Source organism: Coenobita brevimanus, chromosome 103 (assembly GCF_032717465.1).
Source record: "Coenobita brevimanus isolate Jiangsu-jjx chromosome 103, ASM3271746v2, whole genome shotgun sequence".
NCBI classification, from domain to species: Eukaryota; Metazoa; Arthropoda; class Malacostraca; order Decapoda; family Coenobitidae; genus Coenobita; species Coenobita brevimanus.
The window spans coordinates 9,287,470-9,305,685 of record NC_137056.1 but is presented as its reverse complement, the minus strand read 5'-3'; the positions used below and the strand labels follow the sequence as shown (position 1 = coordinate 9,305,685).

The 18,216-nt window shown below is 42.3% G+C and overlaps 1 protein-coding gene across 1 annotated transcript in view; it reads left to right on the top strand.

Moving 5' to 3' along the window:
* Positions 1-12,362, top strand: part of LOC145415584 (RNA pseudouridylate synthase domain-containing protein 1-like) — a 51,505-nt gene extending 39,143 nt beyond the window's left edge. Inside the window, exons 5-6 of the mRNA XM_080284804.1 lie at positions 9,027-9,328; positions 12,306-12,362. Coding sequence (XP_080140930.1) covers positions 9,027-9,328; positions 12,306-12,362 — 359 coding nt within the window. The remainder of the gene's footprint in view (positions 1-9,026; positions 9,329-12,305) is intronic.
* The last annotated feature ends 5,854 nt before the right edge of the window (positions 12,363-18,216 follow it).

The window sequence follows — 18,216 nt, the reverse complement described above, 5'->3', positions numbered from 1 at the left end:
GCCACCCCGTGTGGGATACATGGCGTCTGGCAATGAATGTATGAATGAAAATAAACACCCAGATTTTGAACAGAACTGACTAAATGAAGCTTGACACACCAGTGTTCAAAGTCAGAGCCTCATTAGCGTCGTCACCCTTTTTGTTTCCTTGGATGATGATGATCCAAGTTTTACAGTCATTCAAGTTAAGTTTCGTCCTTGCCATCCAAATCTTAATATGAGACATCAGAGATTCAAGCTTAGTCTGATATCATTAATATCTAACATCTTAACATTGAGCTGTGTCATCAGCATAAAGATGATAGGACACGTCATGAGCATCAAGTAAAGACGATAAACTACTTTTGTAGATTGTAAGTAGAATTGGACCCAAAACTGATCCTTAAGGGACTCCGAACAGAAGGGGAGCAGAATGGGAGCAGAATCTGAGCTAGCATAATCAACAATTGCTCTCTGAGATGTATCTGACTGATGCAACTTGAGGGGCAAAAGAGCACTGTCATGAATGCCAAAAAAATATAGATCATCCAACAGTAGTATATGATCTACTGTGTCAAAAGCTGCAGACAGATCCAACAGAACTATAAAAGAGGGCATTCCACAACAGGTGTTTGCCACCAGGTCACTATGAATCCTCGTTAATGCAGTTTCAACTGAGTGATATTTTGTGTATGCTGATTAAAAAATGGGAGCAACTTTGTTATGTTCCGGTAGTTGATCAAGTATGGCCTGCTTAGTAATCGTAGATAATAAAAACAAGTTAAAGACAGGACAAAATTTGTCATGCCCTCACCATCAGTGTCGGGTTTCTCGAGTAGGGGCCTAACCAAGGCATGTTTCTCTGACTGCATAAAATTCCTTTCTAAGAAGTATCTATTTATTATGTTGCAGATATAGTCTGCTGCATGCTCGTACACATCAGGCAGTTGCAGCATGTTACACGGATCGAGTGGGCAAAATGTTTTGCTAAGTTCTCTGATGTAACTTTTGACTTTATTTACATCCAGAGGATGAAATGTTGAAAGCAAATGACCCCCTGTGCATCATGATTGGAAGTGAATGGAGTACACTTCATGAGAAGAACTGTTGTCTAAATAATTTCTTATGCGAGATATCTTAGTTGTAAAAAATGACGCAAAATCAGAAGCCAATTGGGTATCGGATACAGTAGTCAGTTTAACTGTTACATTCCTCCAACCATCCAAATTGTTCACAATTACAACTTTTTTTTTTTTTTTTTTTTTTTTTTTTTTTTTTACCACCACATGAATCAACTTTGATAATACCTTGCCTTTTGGGCTTTTACAGTATGAACAACTGTACTTCTCACGGAAACAAAATGCAAACGAGTTAATTCAGTCCGTTGCAAGTGTCACTCATGTTCTGTCTTTCTAGGTCTACACCAAGTTAATGGATGGGCCATACCACGGAGAATTATCAGTGGATGAGAATGGCAGTGCTCTAGTGGACATTTGTGCAGGGAGGGGTTGGTAATAGCTAGTACTGTACCCTCTTTAGGCACAGAATGATCCACTTATGTGTGTATGGATGAGAGAATGAGAATGTATGTAATGGATGCAAGAGCATACAGAGGTTGAGGGAGTGGGGGGTCTTTCAGACCACCACTTGGTGGTGGTGAAAGTCAAGGTTCAAGTGCAATGGGGGAATAGAAGGAGGGAAGGACAGGAGGAAGTAGTCCTTACAACAAGGGTAGAGGGGGTTGCAAGAGGATGAAAAAAAGGCAGGATATAGGGGAGAAGTGGAGGAGTGATTGGGTAAATATGATTTGGAGCAGATGGGGGAGGTGGAAGGTGTGTGCAAGATATTCACAGAAGAAATCTGTGTAGCATGTGAGGTGGTGTGTGGGGTGAAGAGAAAATGTAAGGGGGTGTGAGGAAGAGTGTGATGGAATGAAGAGGTGAGAGAAACTGGCACAAAAAAAGAAAGCATATAGTGAGTATAGTGAGAGGATGTGAAACAGAGGCATGGAGGAAATTGAGAGACAGAAGAGAGTTATATATAGAGGGGAAGAGAAAGGTGAAAACTTTAGTAAGAGAGAGTAAGATGAGAGTCGATGAGGAATTTCAAAGGAATTTGAGTGTAAAATGGAGGGAATGGAGGAAAATGTTCTGGAAGGAGGTAAAGAGAGTTAGACAGGGGGATAGAGAAGTTAGTAGAGGAGTGAAAGATGAAAATGGCGGATTGATAGTGGAGAAGGGAGAGCAAATGAGCAGAAGGAAAGAACACTTTAAGGAGCTGTTAAACATAGAGAATGAAAGTAATGTGAGTATAAGTGGCTGGGAGAAGGGGGGAAGAGATCAGTTGGATGGAAGTAATGGAGGCAATGAAGAAAGTCAAAATGGGGAAAATTTCAGTAATTGATGGAGTGTGGGGTGAAATGCTGAAGCATCAGGGAGAAATAGTAGTAGAATGGATAGGGAATATGTGCAGATTTGCATGGGAGGAAGTTAAAGTCCTGGAGGATTGGAAGTCAGGTATAATTATTCCCCTGTACAAAGGAAAAGGGGAAAGAGAAGTGTGTGGTCATCATTGGGGCATTTATCTTCTTAGTGTTATAGGAAAAGTATATGGTAGGATACTTATTGACAGAGTTAGGAACAAAACGAGGAATTAGTTGGAGAAGAATAGGGAGGTTTTGGGAAGGGAAGAAGTTGTGTAGATCAGATATTCATCCTTAGGTCTTTAATGGAAAAAGTTTCAAGAGAAGGGAAAGAGGTTGTATGCATGCTTCATGGATTTTGAAAAAGCATATGACAGAGTGGATAGACAAGGAATGTGGAAAATATTAAGAATATATGGAGTAAATGGGAAGTTGTTGAATGCCGTGAAGAGTATGTATGAGGGTGCCAAGGCTGCAGTGCATGTGGATAGTGAACTGAGTGATTTTTCTGTCTGAATGTTAGATTGAATCATGGATGTGTCATGTCTCCATTGTTGTTCAATCTGTATATGGACGGGGTTATAAAAGAGATACAAGGAAGAGCAGTGGATGTTGGAGTGGCCCTAATGAGAGAGGGCAGTGTTTGGAAACTTCCTGTACTGTTGTTTGTAGATGATACTGTATTGTTAAGTGAAGACAAAGGGGAACTGCAAGGCTTAGTGAATGAGTCTGGTAGAATGTGTAAGAAATGGAATCCAAAGGTAAATGTAGGGAAGAGTAAAATTATGGTCTTCAAGAGAAATTAAGTCACAGAATGTACATTGAGGTTGGATGATGAGGAAATGGAAAATGTGAGTGCATTTAAGTACTTGAGTAGTGTGATGAGTAAGGATGGAAGTTTGGAGGATGAAGTGCTTGAAAGGGAGCAACAAGGAATAAAGGTTGCTGGTTCTTTGAAATAGGGAAGTGAGCATGAAAGTAAAAAAAAGTTGCTGCATGATATTATTATGATACCAACTCTAATGTATGAAAGTGAAGCTTGGAACTTGTAGGAAGGACACAAGAGTGAGAGCAGTGGAAATGAGTTATTTGAGAGGGGCATGTGGAGTTACATGGAGAGACCAACTGACAAATAAGGAAGTGAAGGGGTGCTGTGGTATGGACTTGAATGTGGTAGAAAGTGTTAGGAGAAATATATTGAGGTGGTTTGGCCATGGGGAGAGGATAGAGAGCGAGAGACTACTGAGGAAGGTGTATGTGAGTGGGGCAGAAGGGGGGAGAGGGAGGGGTAGGCCAAGGATGAGATGGAGGGATGGAGTGGAGAGGGATATGAAAGAAGGGGGTGTGAGCTGGGGGGAGGACAATGAAATGGTGGGGGACAGGTTGACATGGACGCGATTTGTTTGTGGCCATCTCTGACAGGATTGAGGCATCTGGCAATAGACAGATAGATAGATTTTTGGGAAAACATGATGTCACAATTGCCCCATGCTTTCAGGCAGTTGTGCCAGTCAATATAAAATATTCTCATGCATCACTGTTGTTTGCGAGTGGTATTTAAACCTTCACACAAACATTAAACACTACTGAGATCAGAACATTGTGAGATATTAGAAGATCATATAGTGCTGAGAGAAAAACATTGTGAAGTACAGTAATCCCTCATTTATCTGGACTTAATAGAGCCAAAGGCATGTCCAGGTAGTGGCAACATCCAGATAATGAACACTATTTCCCTACCATACCCAGACCCTACCTATACCCACCTTCAACCTATACCTAACCTGTTTGTACAGTACCTATGCTTAATTTGGCAGTGTTTTCTGGTCATTCAGGCATTTAGGAAAACACACATGGGAATATCAAAAGTAATGGTAAACACCTAGAAAACCATGCAGAAACCACTGAAAACCATAATACACGCTACCACTACACTAATGTATGTACAGTACCCCTCGTTATTTTGGTAGTGTTTTCTGGTCATTCTGCCATATTTTGACATCCAAAGATTCATAGGATTATCCATAATAATTTTCAGCACCAAGAAAACTATGCAAAAAAAAGACTGAAAACCAAAAAAAACACCCTACCTAAATACTACTGTATGTAAAGTACCCCTCCTTATTTTGGCACTGTTTTCCAGTCATTCTGGCATATTTAGACATCAAAACATACATAGGATTATCCAAAATAATTTTCAACATCAAGAAAACCATGCAAAAAAATACATTGAAAACCAAAAAATTCCCTACATAAATACTATTTTATGTACAACACCCCTCCTATTTTTGGCTTTGTTTTGGGGTCATTATTCCATATTGTGACATCAAAACATATATAGGATTATCCTAAATAAATTTTAGTACCAAGGAAACTATGAAAGAAACCTAGAGTTACCTGCCCAAAAAATTCGGTTAGGGTACTTACCACCCAGTGCACCGCCGCCAGGCTTCTTAACCTGCCACCTCCAGCAGGTGTAGAGTTGGCCCACGTGGTGTAGTGGCAAACAGTCGTGTCTAACATAGGTCAAGAAACTCCTCCTTCTCCTTCTCATCCTCAACCTGCTGTAGGTGGGTGATGACCGGTGACATGCAGTGCGGTGATGGTGGCTTACCCACCACAGGAGACTCCAAATTGGAGTCAGCCGGAAACTTACATCCAACGGAAACTCACGAGCTGTTGATGGGCTTGGTTGCAGGTCCGAAGGTGAAGGAGGGAAACGAGCTGGTGGTGGTGGTGGTGAGAATGGACTGGCAGTCTTGGGGGTCACAGGCTTGAAGAATGAGTCGATCCTGGTTTGACGATAGAGCCAACGATTCTGCCAGAGGATGACAGTTTCCCGGACTCCCTGCAGCTCCATCGCCAGGCAGAGCGGCACCAACTCCCTGTCACAGTATGGGTGCTCTGTATACTCCAACACCTCTCCAGGTAACCATGAAGGACACTGAGACAAGGGATTGAAGGAGTTGCAGAGGGCTGCAAGTCAGGGTCCTCATCCATATCCTTGTCGATCCCGCTGTCCTCTTCCATGCCCGCAGAGGCAGCAGGGACGATCTCCTCATCAGACATGGTCTGGTAACCAGGATCACTGCCATCGTCGTCCAGCCAATCCCCCATGTCATTGACATCTGCCTGCTCTCCTGCTGTTCTAAGGCTAGTGTAGCAGTCATCCCTGTCAAACCCCTCAGAGTCATGCTCAGCATCGATACCTTGCAGGAGACGAGACCAACCACTTTCGAGGGTTTTGACAGACTTCCCTCCATGCATTCGTCCAACTGAACACTGCAGACTTCAGGTTGTAATGCCGAAGAGTCCAGCACCACCCATCACCTCGTTCAGGAACCTCCGTCAGTACAGTCTCTTGGCAGCCATGATAACACCCTGGTCCATTGGTTGAATCAGAGCAGTCATATTAGGTGGGAGAAACATGCACCTAATCCACCCGTCAAAAGCAACCAAATCTTCTCAGATGGATGCGCAGGGGCATTGTCCAGGAGCAGGAGTGCCTTCACCTGGTCGCAAGTGATATGAAGGACCTCTGTGTGATAATGGATAACCTCCTTCACGAAACATCGGTGGAACCAATCTCTGAATATCTTAGTGGTTAACTAGGCCTTCACAGAATGGTACCGCACAACAGGCAGGCTGTCCATCAACCCACAGAGACAACATGGTTGTTTTGCACGCCCAACAACAGTGGGTTTGAGGCGGTGCGTCCCATTACCTTTGACACAGCACAAAACAGAGACACGTTTGGACAACTTCTGACCAGGCACAGTCTTCTTCCTTTCCTCAGCTAGGGTGTTGGTGGGCAAGGAGCAGTAGAACAAACCAGTTTTGTCAGCATTATAGACTTGACCAAGGGCAAGGCCCTTGTCCTTGATCAGGCGCAAACAGGTCTACTTTCTCTGCTGCTGCGTCTAAGGCCTCACTGTATGCCTTACAACCAGTAAGTCCATGGCGAAGCTTGAAGCGATTGAGCCATCCCTCGGATGCCTTGAAGTCCTGCATGTTGTGCAGGCGTGCAAACATCTCAGCAGCAGCCCACACCTTGATCCCACACACTAGCACACCAGCTCCACATTGCTGACGAAACCACATTAGTATCGCCCTGTCGATAATGGTGTGCTGGGCCTGGGCCAGTACCTTCCTGTCGCCCTGACGTGTGCTTTTGGCAAAGTCCTGTGCGTGCTGTATAAGCTTGTCCTGTGACTTCTTGATACTGAACAATGTTGAACGGGCTAGATCATACTCGCGAAGAATGCGTCCTGTGGTCCAGCCCGCATCAACCTTGCCCAATATCTCACATTTCTTCTCCAGACTCAGAACCTTCCTCTCCTATTTCTCAGATGGTGGTGGGGTCATCATCACACGCATGAGAATACAGCAGAGGAGGACCGCAACCTGAAGAAGGTAGGGAACCGCCACAAACGCAACTACAGTCACAGCCATCATTGCAAGCGCTACCACTCACAAGGGACAGGAAGGCAGGAACTGAGGTGTGGGTTTGTAGACTGGCAAGTAGTACAGCGCTGTCATATCACACCCGACGGTTGCTTTCAAGCACAGAGGAAGCAAAATATGGCAGACTTACCTCTGCATATAAGGTTCACTTCTGTTTGACCAGACAAGGGTTAGTACATGACGGCAACAGCAGATGACCAGTATATTACTGCCTCAGGCAGTGTATGACTAATGCATCCTGCCAGGCGATTCTGACCATTCAGTAGGGAAGCAGACAGGCATGCGTGATGGGGAGTTTGCATTAATCCCGAAGGCCGGGGGCCTCCTGCCATTCGGCATAGAGGGAGATGGGTGGTTTTACCATACATTTACATATGGCTTGTGGTCTGTGTTACACGTGTGATGGCCACCGGTACCCCTCAGCCAGGAACAACTTTCGCCTCGTCCTTTCAAAAAAACCATAGGATTTCACGAAAATATGCTCAGTGTGTTTCCTAGGCAAAATTACTTAACCTAACCAAATCTAACCTATCCCATTAGGGCTGCTTGGCTAAGGTGGCTGACTGTGGCATTGAAATTAATACCTGTACCAAATGGAAGTATATTGTACAATACTGTACATGCACACATACAGTACTGTACTGTGTACAGTACTATCACATGCATTGGTACAGAAATTACTGTACTGATATTGTAATCATATTGTGGGAAGGAATCCCTCTCTGTCTGTATGTGTGTGTGTGTGTCTCCCAATGGCTGTGTGACTTTCGACGTTCGGTAAAGAGGCGGACGGGCGCTGTCACTGAACATGTACTCGTGGCTTGTGGTCTGTGTTCGATGGTGGTGTCAGTTGGCAAGACTTAGCGTGGTTGCCGCGTGACTTTCAATGTTCGGTAGAGAGGTAGACGGATGCTGTCACCGAACACGTACTTGTGGCTTGTGGTCAGTGTTTGATGGTGGTGGCAGTTGGGCAAGACTTAACCCGATGGCTGTGCAACTTTCGACATTTGGTAGAGAGGCGGACAGCCGCTGTCACCGAACATGTACTCGTGGCTTGCGGTCTGTGTTACAATCTTATTGACAGTTAGGAAAGAATTAGCCAGGTGGCCACACGATACTGGACATTGGTGGGGATGTGTACAGACGTTCTAACACTGCTTGCGGGTTACACTTTTATTGCGTGGGTGCTGGAGGTTCATTTGGAGTGATCAGACGAGCACGTGACTTTGACCATTCAGTACAGGGGCGGACAGACATTTTAGATCTGGTTGTGGGTTACGGACCACTTCCCGCTCATGGCTCGAGCCCAGCGGCCATGATACCGAATGTTTGAACATGTTGGCTGGCCAGCCGAAGTTCTTGAGCACTTTTACGTCCGGATAATAGCAAGTAAATTTGGATAATGGTTTAATAGAGCCAAGGTCCAGCATCTGGATACTGAGCAACCAAATAAATGAGGGATCACTGTATATGAAATTCATGTAGCATACTGTACACAGGAAGAGGAAGTATGGAAATATGAGTATGCAGATTTTCAAGTCAGTTTCTAGTTTAGTCATAACAAACCCCAAAACAGTCTTAAACACAATATTTATCCTGACTTCCAAGATGTATGCTGCAGTTTGAATATTAAAATTATGAAAAAAAAAAAAAAAAATCTACAACACTTATGCTTTGTTTTTTACTGTATATTTATATAATCAGTGCAGGTAATTAGTAGCTCCAGTATTTGATTACCATAAATTTTGGTACTACAGTAAAATGTATTATTTTGTAAAAACTTGGTTATAGAGCTATAATCGTGCAAATACATGTACAGGTAATTTAAAATTATCTTCTTTGAAACCAGTGCAAATAGTTCATAAGTCTAATCAGTTATTATGATAGTGCAGCAGAAATAAATGATAAAATTTTGAAGGAGCAAAGGCTGAAAGATTGTCAGAACTGTTTCGGCTTACTGCTTTAGAGTAATTTTCGTTTTAGGTGCATTCCAGCTTGTTCCTTTGCATTTGGGGTTTTGTTTAGTCATGTTTCACTAATGACTTACAGTAGTAGTTGACATGGCCTGTAAATATATAAATAAATAAATCATTGTGTACCATTAAATCAGAACTGCCTCAAACACCACCACAGAGTAATTTCATGTTGTATTGTCCCACAGACTACCCAGCCACTAAGGTCCTCCTTAAACCGGTGACAGGACGGCGCCACCAGCTGCGCGTTCATCTGTCCCATGTGGGTCATACCATTGTTGGGGACTACTGTTACTCAGGCCGCTATGATGTCTTCCCCTACCGTATGTTCCTCCACTCTCTTCGTCTCTCTGTACCTTCACGTGTGGATAGCTTCGATATCAGAACATCTGATCCGTTTACTGAAGAGGACCCCAGGAATAGGTGGTTTGCTGTGGAGACTCTAAATGAACTTAGTGATGGGACTTTCAGCAGGCTTAAGTTTGGACAGGTATGTTGTGAGGTGCTTAGATAACCTTCAGTGTAGGCAGAGTGAGTTTATTAGCTCTTTTGATCTCAAAGAGACGTTTATTTATTGTTATATATTTGTTTAATATAGTATTTAACTACGGTATTAGAAATGTATGAATGTCCTCTACTTGAGCCATTTTTTACCAATATACATGATTTTAAAAAAATCCAGCTCATACACTTAGTAAAAATAGATAAATCAAAAGTTTTGTTCTGTACCTGAGATTTAGTTTGCCATTTACTTGTAATAGGACAACACTGCTCAGATGAATAATGCATCTGTTATATTTGACAATTACATCCCCAGAAAATACAGTAACTTAATTATTGATAACCCAGTTTAGGTCAGCCATGTTGGTTTCACCAGTTGCATTCCAAGGTACTGTATATATATTCCCTTATTTATAAATACAAATGGAAAAGTAAAACCTCGATGTAACAGACATCAGAAGACCGGAATTCGCTTTCATCGGAGGTACCAGACTAAATTCATTTACACTGCACTCGCATAACTCACGGACTTCTAACTCACGAATTATCTAACTCGCGGTGTCCTTATCTAAGTCACCATTATCACCAAACTCACGGAAAATGCTTAACTCGCATTTTTCCACTAGAAAATGGTTTATTTCAGAGGAGATGTTTAACTTATGGTATTGTAGCCACAGCTCGCAACTGGAAGCCAATCATATTTAAGTACATAGTCCTTGTGATTGTGCAGCCAACCAGAACAATGCTTTCTCCACTCACGCCAGCTACACTTAGTGGCCAGTACTGCAACTAGGCTAGTGTGCCGAAACCGATACCCGTCTCGTTGACGTAAGCATTATCATCAGTAGAATTTAGGTAAATGCTTTTCTGTATTCTTTATTATCATACAAGGATATGTAATGTCTTTTAATATTGTTTATTATCATTATAAGATATGCAGTACATTCTTCTGAGACAGGATGTTAGTGTTAAGTGGTGTTAAGAGGGGTTCCGTTAATGTTATACTAGGGTACCTGACACCATGGAAGAATCAAATATATTTTTCCCCATAAGGTGTGTTTTTTTTAACTCATGTTTTTCCAACTCACGGCATGAATTCAGAAGGAAATTACAGTGAGTTAGGCGAGTGCAGTGTATATCGGAAAAAGTCCGATAAAGCCAGAGGCAGTCCAGACTGCATGACCACTTTAGCTATATTCACCACAATAAGGTAAATAAAAGACATGTTTATCAGTGTACTGTACAGTATTATCATATTATACCATTTGATTATTGTAGTGAATGTATAATACAGTATAGTACTGCAATGTTAGGGAAAACAGTTTAAAAACCATTGGTGCGATCCAGACTAATGTCTGATATATTGGAAAACATCCAGGATAGCAGGGGGAAGCCTAGATGTCGCTTTTATCAGAATTTCACTTTTTCGGAATTGCTTGGGCCTCAATTAGTCCGTTATAGTGAGGTTTTACTGTATTGCTCAGGAAGAGGAATATATGAAGGAAAGATGGAGGGGGGTATTTCAGATAATAGTTGAATATAGAGAACAAATACAGTGAGCTTGAAGAGGCAAAGAAACTATAACAACATGGATTGAAAGAGCAGAAGTACAAAGAGCATGAAGGATAACAAACACATGGAAAGCACCAGGATGCTCAGAGATAGTGACAGAAATGATAAAGGTAGTGGGAAGATAAGGTATCAGCTGGACATGAAACATATGGGAAAAACCTGGGATGAAGAGAAAATACCAGACGACTTATGGAAAAGTAAAATTGCACAGATTTTTAAGAATAAGAGAGATGTATTAGAGTGAGATCATTATAGGGGGATAAAACTAACATAACACATGTTGAAAGTGCTGGAGGGGATCTTCGTTTGGTTATAAAGGTGCCAGCATGGTTGCATTTGTTGATCTTGGTCTCTTAGCTGCTCTCCATGCTGCTCGATCTCTTTCATCCTCCCTATTCAGTCCCTTATTCCTGAGGTTACACCATATGACCCCATGCGAGGTCTGCCTCAAGCAACCCTACCCTCAACATTCACACCTCGCAAAGGCTTCTTGTCTCATTAACACTCCTTCTCTTCCTGACTCTCTTCAACCTCTGTCTCTTTACTGCATTGCTGGATCATTATCTCATTTCTATCACTACTTCAGTGGCCACTGTCGTCTGAACCTTCTGGTTGTATCCTCCCACTCACTATTAAGTTGATGCATTGCTGCAGTCTAGCAGCCAACTCTCACCCATTTTCTGTTCAGCTCTCGAAAATTCAAGAGCTGATACTCCCAGTTCTTCATAGATGCAGCAGGTCAACTGTGGAACTATCTTCCTCTGTGGCCACTTTCACACTATCTGGTTTCACGGCATGGCGACATGAACTGCATTTAACTGAAGATTCATATGTAGGCCTTTACATGGCATGCCTGATACATGTACGGTGTCTCGCTGGGTCTGTCCAGTCCCGTGGCTAGCCAAGGTACCAGACAGACCCAGTCGACTGAACTTATTTATGCCTGTCTGCACACTAGATGGCAATCAGTCGCATTTATGCAAGGATGCAACTCAGTCCCACACTTGACCTTTTTGATACACGTGTGAAAACCTGCACTGATGTGATTTATTTTGCGTCAGTATGGCAAGTGATGGAATAGACCTAGATCATTTAATATCTTTCATCAAGCAGAAGCCAGTGTTATGGGACAAGAGTCTCGATTTGAAACTGTTTAAAAAATTACGTGTCATCACTTAATTCTTGAGTGTTACAAATGCTCCCACTGTGTCTAATTGTTTGTTGATTAGGTGTATCCAATGGACTCTGCAATGTTGCATTTTCTTTTTCCGTAAATATGACATGAAGGCCCTTCAGACGCTGCCTTTTATCCATCGCCTTCCATTGCTGGGTACACACAGAACTAGAGTAGGCTGAATTGTGTCTAGGCACACTGCGACCCGCTGCCTTCACAGGAGGGAGCTGTGACACATCTGGTGCCTAAGGCTGGCCGTGGTCATGGCAAGAATTAGTTAGTGTGAAAGCACTCTATCTGAGTTCCTTTTGCCTGTAACCTCCAGTCTTTTAAATGCAGTGTATCTAGGATCGTTGTGGTGTGGATGTGATGAGAAGCGTTAGGAGAAACACACTGAGGTGGTTTGGCCATGTGGAGAGGATGGAGAGTGAGAGACTAATGAGGAGAGTGTATATGAGTGAGGTTGGGGGAAAAGGGAGGGGGAGGCCAAGGATGAGATGGAGGGATGGAGTAAACAGGTATATGAGAGAGGGGGGTGTGAGCTGGGAGCAGGGCTGGGGACAGAGCGACTTGGAGGCAATATGTTTGTGGCCACTCCTTACGGGATTAAGGCGTCTGGCAAAAGATAAAGAGATAGATAGTATCCAGGCATCTTATAATAAATGAATCTTGAATTTGGCTCTTATTTATTTATTTTAGGAGGGACCTATCTTGCATTCCTTAGGTTCCTGCTTTCTTGCATAATAGAAAATAATACACATACAGTAAGCCCTGTACTTTCCTGACGCCCACTTTCCGGACACCCCACTTACCGGACATTATGGGCCTGGACCTTCGGAACCCAAAAATAGCCAAAAAAAGAAAAAATCCCCCCAAAATCTAAATTTTTTCTCACCCGTAATTTGAATTTGCCGCGCGGCACCGAACAACTGTTACACCACGGACCCTTCACCCCTTCCTTCCTCCCCCTCCCCCCTCCCCCCTCCCCTGTCAGGGTTGCCATTTGGTATTTTTCATTACCAAATGTGGACCAGTTTGGTAATGAAAAATTCGTTTGGTAATGAATCAGAATAATGCGTTACCAAACGGATTTTTCACATGTAGGAGGATACCTAGGATGGAGATGGTGGATTGTTTGCTCTCTCTGATTAATCTGCTAGCCAACATAGCATGAAAATAACCAACATGGTGTTAATTATAAGGAGAGTGATTACATTTATTTACATTTGTATGTATAATTAGTGAAGAATAAATGCTAGCTTTACAAATTAGGTAATGAAAAGTTAAATTTGGCAATGAAAATTGAGGAGTTTGGTAATGTGGCCGTTGCAATCTGGCAACTCTGTTTCCCTGTCACCACCAAGGCACAAACAGTTACTGCCTAACTTCGATCGTGAGCAGATGCTTATCGCAGTGGAAGCCACACGTGCTCGTTTTATGTGAATAAACAGTGAATAAATTGCAATACCTTGCCACTAGACCACGTGGGAATTTACAGTGTTGTGCAGTGGTAAGAAATTAGAATTTAGAATGCAAAGGATTAACTGTGGAGTGCAAACTGGCAGTTGAAACTGGCCTGGTGCAATTAACAGTGTGCAGTGTTAAACAATTATAACTCACAGTGCAAAGAATTACTGTAAGTGCAGCACAACACTAGATTACTGTACATGCTTCAAGAGCATTTTCACCACCGCCAAAGCCTTTAGAGAAGGCAGCCACAGACGTACTGTAAGTACCCTGGCTGTGGTACAGTCAATTCTAATTCCTCATTCTTTGGTTCCTTTTCATTTATTTCATGCTTTATGTCCATTATTGGTGTGAATGGGGTCTTAAATAGGTTTAAATAGGTGCTTTGTATGTCCGGTAGGGAGTTATTTAGGTGGCTTTCAAAGTTAGGCTGGGTTATGGTCCTTATGTGCCAGTCCAGGAGCCAGGGGCCCACTTTCCGGACAGGACCACTTTCCGGACATGCCTTTGGCTCTATTACATCAGATAATGGAGGGATTACTGTAGTTGTCATCCTCCATCCTCTCCACATGGCCAGACCATCTCATTCTACCCCTTCTTATCGCAACTCCAATACATTCAAGCCCCATCCTGTCTCTCATCTCTTAATTTGTAATCCCTTGCCCACCTCCCCACTGATCTGTCATTCAAGGATGCACTTCACATCCATTGGTAAAGTATTTGAAATTTTAATTAATAAGCTCATAGCTAAACATCTTGAATCCAACAACTTAATTAGTGATAGACAATATGGTTTTTGCCATGAAAGATCCACCATTGACATACTTAATCTCCTGACTCATACCATCCATCCATCAGTCGACTTACATGGAGAAACTCATGCAGTAGCCCTTGATATTTCTAAAGCTTTTGACAGAGTATGGCACCGTTCCCTGCTGTCCAAACTCCCTTGCTATGGACTAATGTCTTTTGTTCCCCCGCTCTCCTCATATCTCAGCGACAGAAAAATAAAAGTAGATGATGTATATTCCAATTTCCACTCAGTTAACTCCGTCATGCCACAGGGATCAGTTCTGGCGCCAACCCTGTTCCTAGTTCATATTAATGATCTCTTATTTGTCACCCACAATCCCATCCATTCATATGCAGATGACTCAACACTTCACAGTTCATTCACACTCAAACACCCATATACAAAGTCTAATTTCTTTAACTCTCAACTCAGTACAGCCATCTCCTTGAACCAAGACTTATCTATGATCAGTGGAATGGGGCCAAAACAACCTTGTCTCATTTAATGCTAGCGAAACCAAATATATACAATTTAGTGGTAGGTGGGGGCTCTCACCATCCACTCGTTCGATGTAGTGCTGCTCTTGGGTGTCTGCCCTTTCCTGTACTCCCTCTTCTGTCTTTCTTTCCTTCATTCTTTCTTTTTCTACCTATGGGTGACTCTACACTGAATGACAAGCCAAATGGTTCCCTGTACACCAAGAAACCATTTACCATGCTGGGTGGTAACCATATAACCAAATTATGGCACCTGGTGGTTTAGCGGGTAATTGCGGTGTTCTAGTCAGATTGAGCCAGTGAAGGTTTATATCGAAGGGTTGGTTGGAGTTATTGCTCATGTAATGCCACACAGGGATGAGTGAGGCTGGTCACTCTCATCTTAATTGTCAGAACCAACATGCCTAGTCCCGGGCTTTTACGCTCGTCATGGGGCAAAGTAGGATTAGATAATGTATGGATGGATACTAATAGACAGAAATTGCTAGATTCATATATTAACTTCTCTACTACTAAATATTCTCATCTCCAAAAATATTGAGATTCTTGGTGTCTCACTTAACAGTGCCCTCAGCTGGACTTCTCATGTCAGATCACATGCTAAAACTGCCTCAAAGAAACTTGGATTGTTAGAGTCCGTAACTTCTTCACTGATGAGCAGTTAGCTATAATTCATTAAAGTCATGTGCGCTTCCACCTTGAATATTGCTCACCCTTGTGGAATGTTTGTGGAGGGGTTGCATTAAAACAACTAGACATAATTCAGAACAAAGCTGTTGAAATTATTAATAACTCTGCTATTATAAATAAACTACCTCCCCTACAAGTAAGAAGGAATGTTGCCTCCCTTGCATTATTTTACAGATGCTTTTATGGCAAATGCTCAGACGACGTTGCATCCACTGATCCACGTCTCCATACCTTCCATCGTGCTACACAGGTGTCTGGTAGCACTCCTAACTGGAATGTCACTCAGCCATATTGCAGAACTAATGTCTATCAGAATTATTTTATTCCCCAAACTGCATCTCTCTGAAACTTGCTTCCCCAGAGTTGTTTCCCCCCAAACTTCAACCTACAGCTGTTCAAGTCCAACTGTTACAGATATTTTATGAATGGAGGATGCCAGTAATCTGGTATATGGATTATTTTTTCTTTTAATTCATTTGCTTTTCCTTCCTCTGTTCTGTTATTAAAAAAAAAAAAAGAAAAAAAAAAAATCATTTCTTTGCATTCGATGCTACAAGTATCCTCTTCCTTTAATGCCCATTTCTCAGTACAGTATAGTATTATACTCTTAACATATTACCTGTGTTTTGGGCCACTGATGTACCACTTGCTGTATTCTTTCCTAGCGTGTTGGTACACTGATGGTACAATAATGAGTAAAAATTAGTTTTCACTTTTTGATGTATTTTGCCTTCATGAATATTGACTGGGCAGATTTTTTGTTGTTCTTGTAGAAGACATACTGAATAGGATAATGATATAAAATTAGAGAAATGCCTATTTACCGGTATTAAGAAAATATATATCAAACTTCCATCAGTGACCGTTATATTTCATTTACAGGTCAGTACTATTAATTACACAAAAACATTGAATGACAACCCTGTTTTGCAGAAATAGGGCAGTGAGATGCAAATACACTATTCTTAAAAAACAAACAAGCAAGGAGTAAATTTGCTGATGGTGAATATTTACAATTTTTTACGGGAAGAGAAAATAGAGCAACCATTCTTGTTTTGAACACTTCTACATTTGCTTTCTTGGGAAACAAACAAAAAAGAAAAGATAAGTCCAGGATGTTGTTTCTGGTTATTTGTAATTAATTATAGTCAGTTATAAATAATAATTAATTACAGTTACCCAGACCTGTATGTTGCTGATTACTATTGTGGCTTTCAATGTACCCAGCTGTCACAGTGCCTGGGTATAAGAAACAAACTCTACAGCGATGCAAAAACCTTTAGAAGGTTCATGAAGGAGGAAGGAGGAAGAAGAAACAAGATATAAGAAAATGTAGTGCTGGACCTTTGCTTGGGTTTCCAACTACGTAAATAGCCAAGTCTCTCCTGAAACTTAGCAACAGAGAATGCAAGATGGTAAGAAACCAAAGAGCACGGAAGAACCAGGTAGGGGTGAGGGAAGACTGTGCTACCTGGGCCAAAGTAGTACAATGCATCAGTGATCCACCAGTGGCCCAGCACGCGATACGAGAAGAAAATATTAGGATACTACATGCTGGGCTGCAAGAGAGGCACTACTGTTATGAAGGCATATCCCTCATTGAGACTCAGTGAAGCAACATACCTCCTTTTGCTGTGATAGCTCCATGCAGACTGGTGGGAGAGCATTCTGAAGTGCACCTCGGCATGGGAGAAAATTCATATTGCCCTAACGCAGGATACGTGTTAACACATGTTGCATAAAAGGACCCCTTAGCATGGAAAGAGAAACATCTCAGTGTCAGGAGAGGCAACAGCTCCCTGAATCTCTTCCAACCACTTCTTACCCCAACCACAAAGCTCCAGCCCCACCTCCAGCACTTGACACCCTTCCACACACTCAGGAGACTTACCACCAAGGTCAGTCCTTTCCCACCTCTCAGTCTCTACATGCTTCCCTTTACACATGAAATTGGCATTACTGTATTTCGCAGTGTACCTCTAATACCATTACATGTTATGCACCCACTTATCACAAGCACTGCACAAGATGGAGTTGCTTTTAACACCTTTGGGACAGACTGCTCATGACCACACTCCTTCTGCTTTGATGTAAAGGACTAGTACTGCCACCAGCCATAGATATAACTTTTGGTTTATCCGCTTTTACCTTCAAACCCTTGTATCACACTCCATCTCTCCACTCTCTAAATCTTTCCTCTGCTACACCCTCATTCTTTGCAATCAACACAAAGTCATTACCAAACAACGTCTTACTTCCTCCACCACCCTCTCATTCTGTGCAATCAACACCAAGCCATTAGCAAACAACACCTCACATCCTCTGCCACCCCTTCATTCTTTGTGATCAACACTAAATCATTAGCAGACCACACTTCACATGGGAATCCAGCTGTATAGTCGTGATGAGAGATGGTAGTACCCTGATAAACAGTAAGGGGCTTAAAGCTGACCTCTGATGCATGCCAGCATTCATGGAAAACTCATCACTCATACCTTCATTCACTCACCTGGGTTCGAGTGCCCTCGTTGCCATGAGCACATTAACCAGCCACTCCTTGATCCCAAGCTTTCTCATTGCCCACTTCACTACCCTCCTAGGAACTCTGTCAAAGGCTTTCTCCAAATCAGCAAAAACTAATTAATGCTCTCTGTTCTTTCCTGTGTGTTTTCCTAAATCTGTCA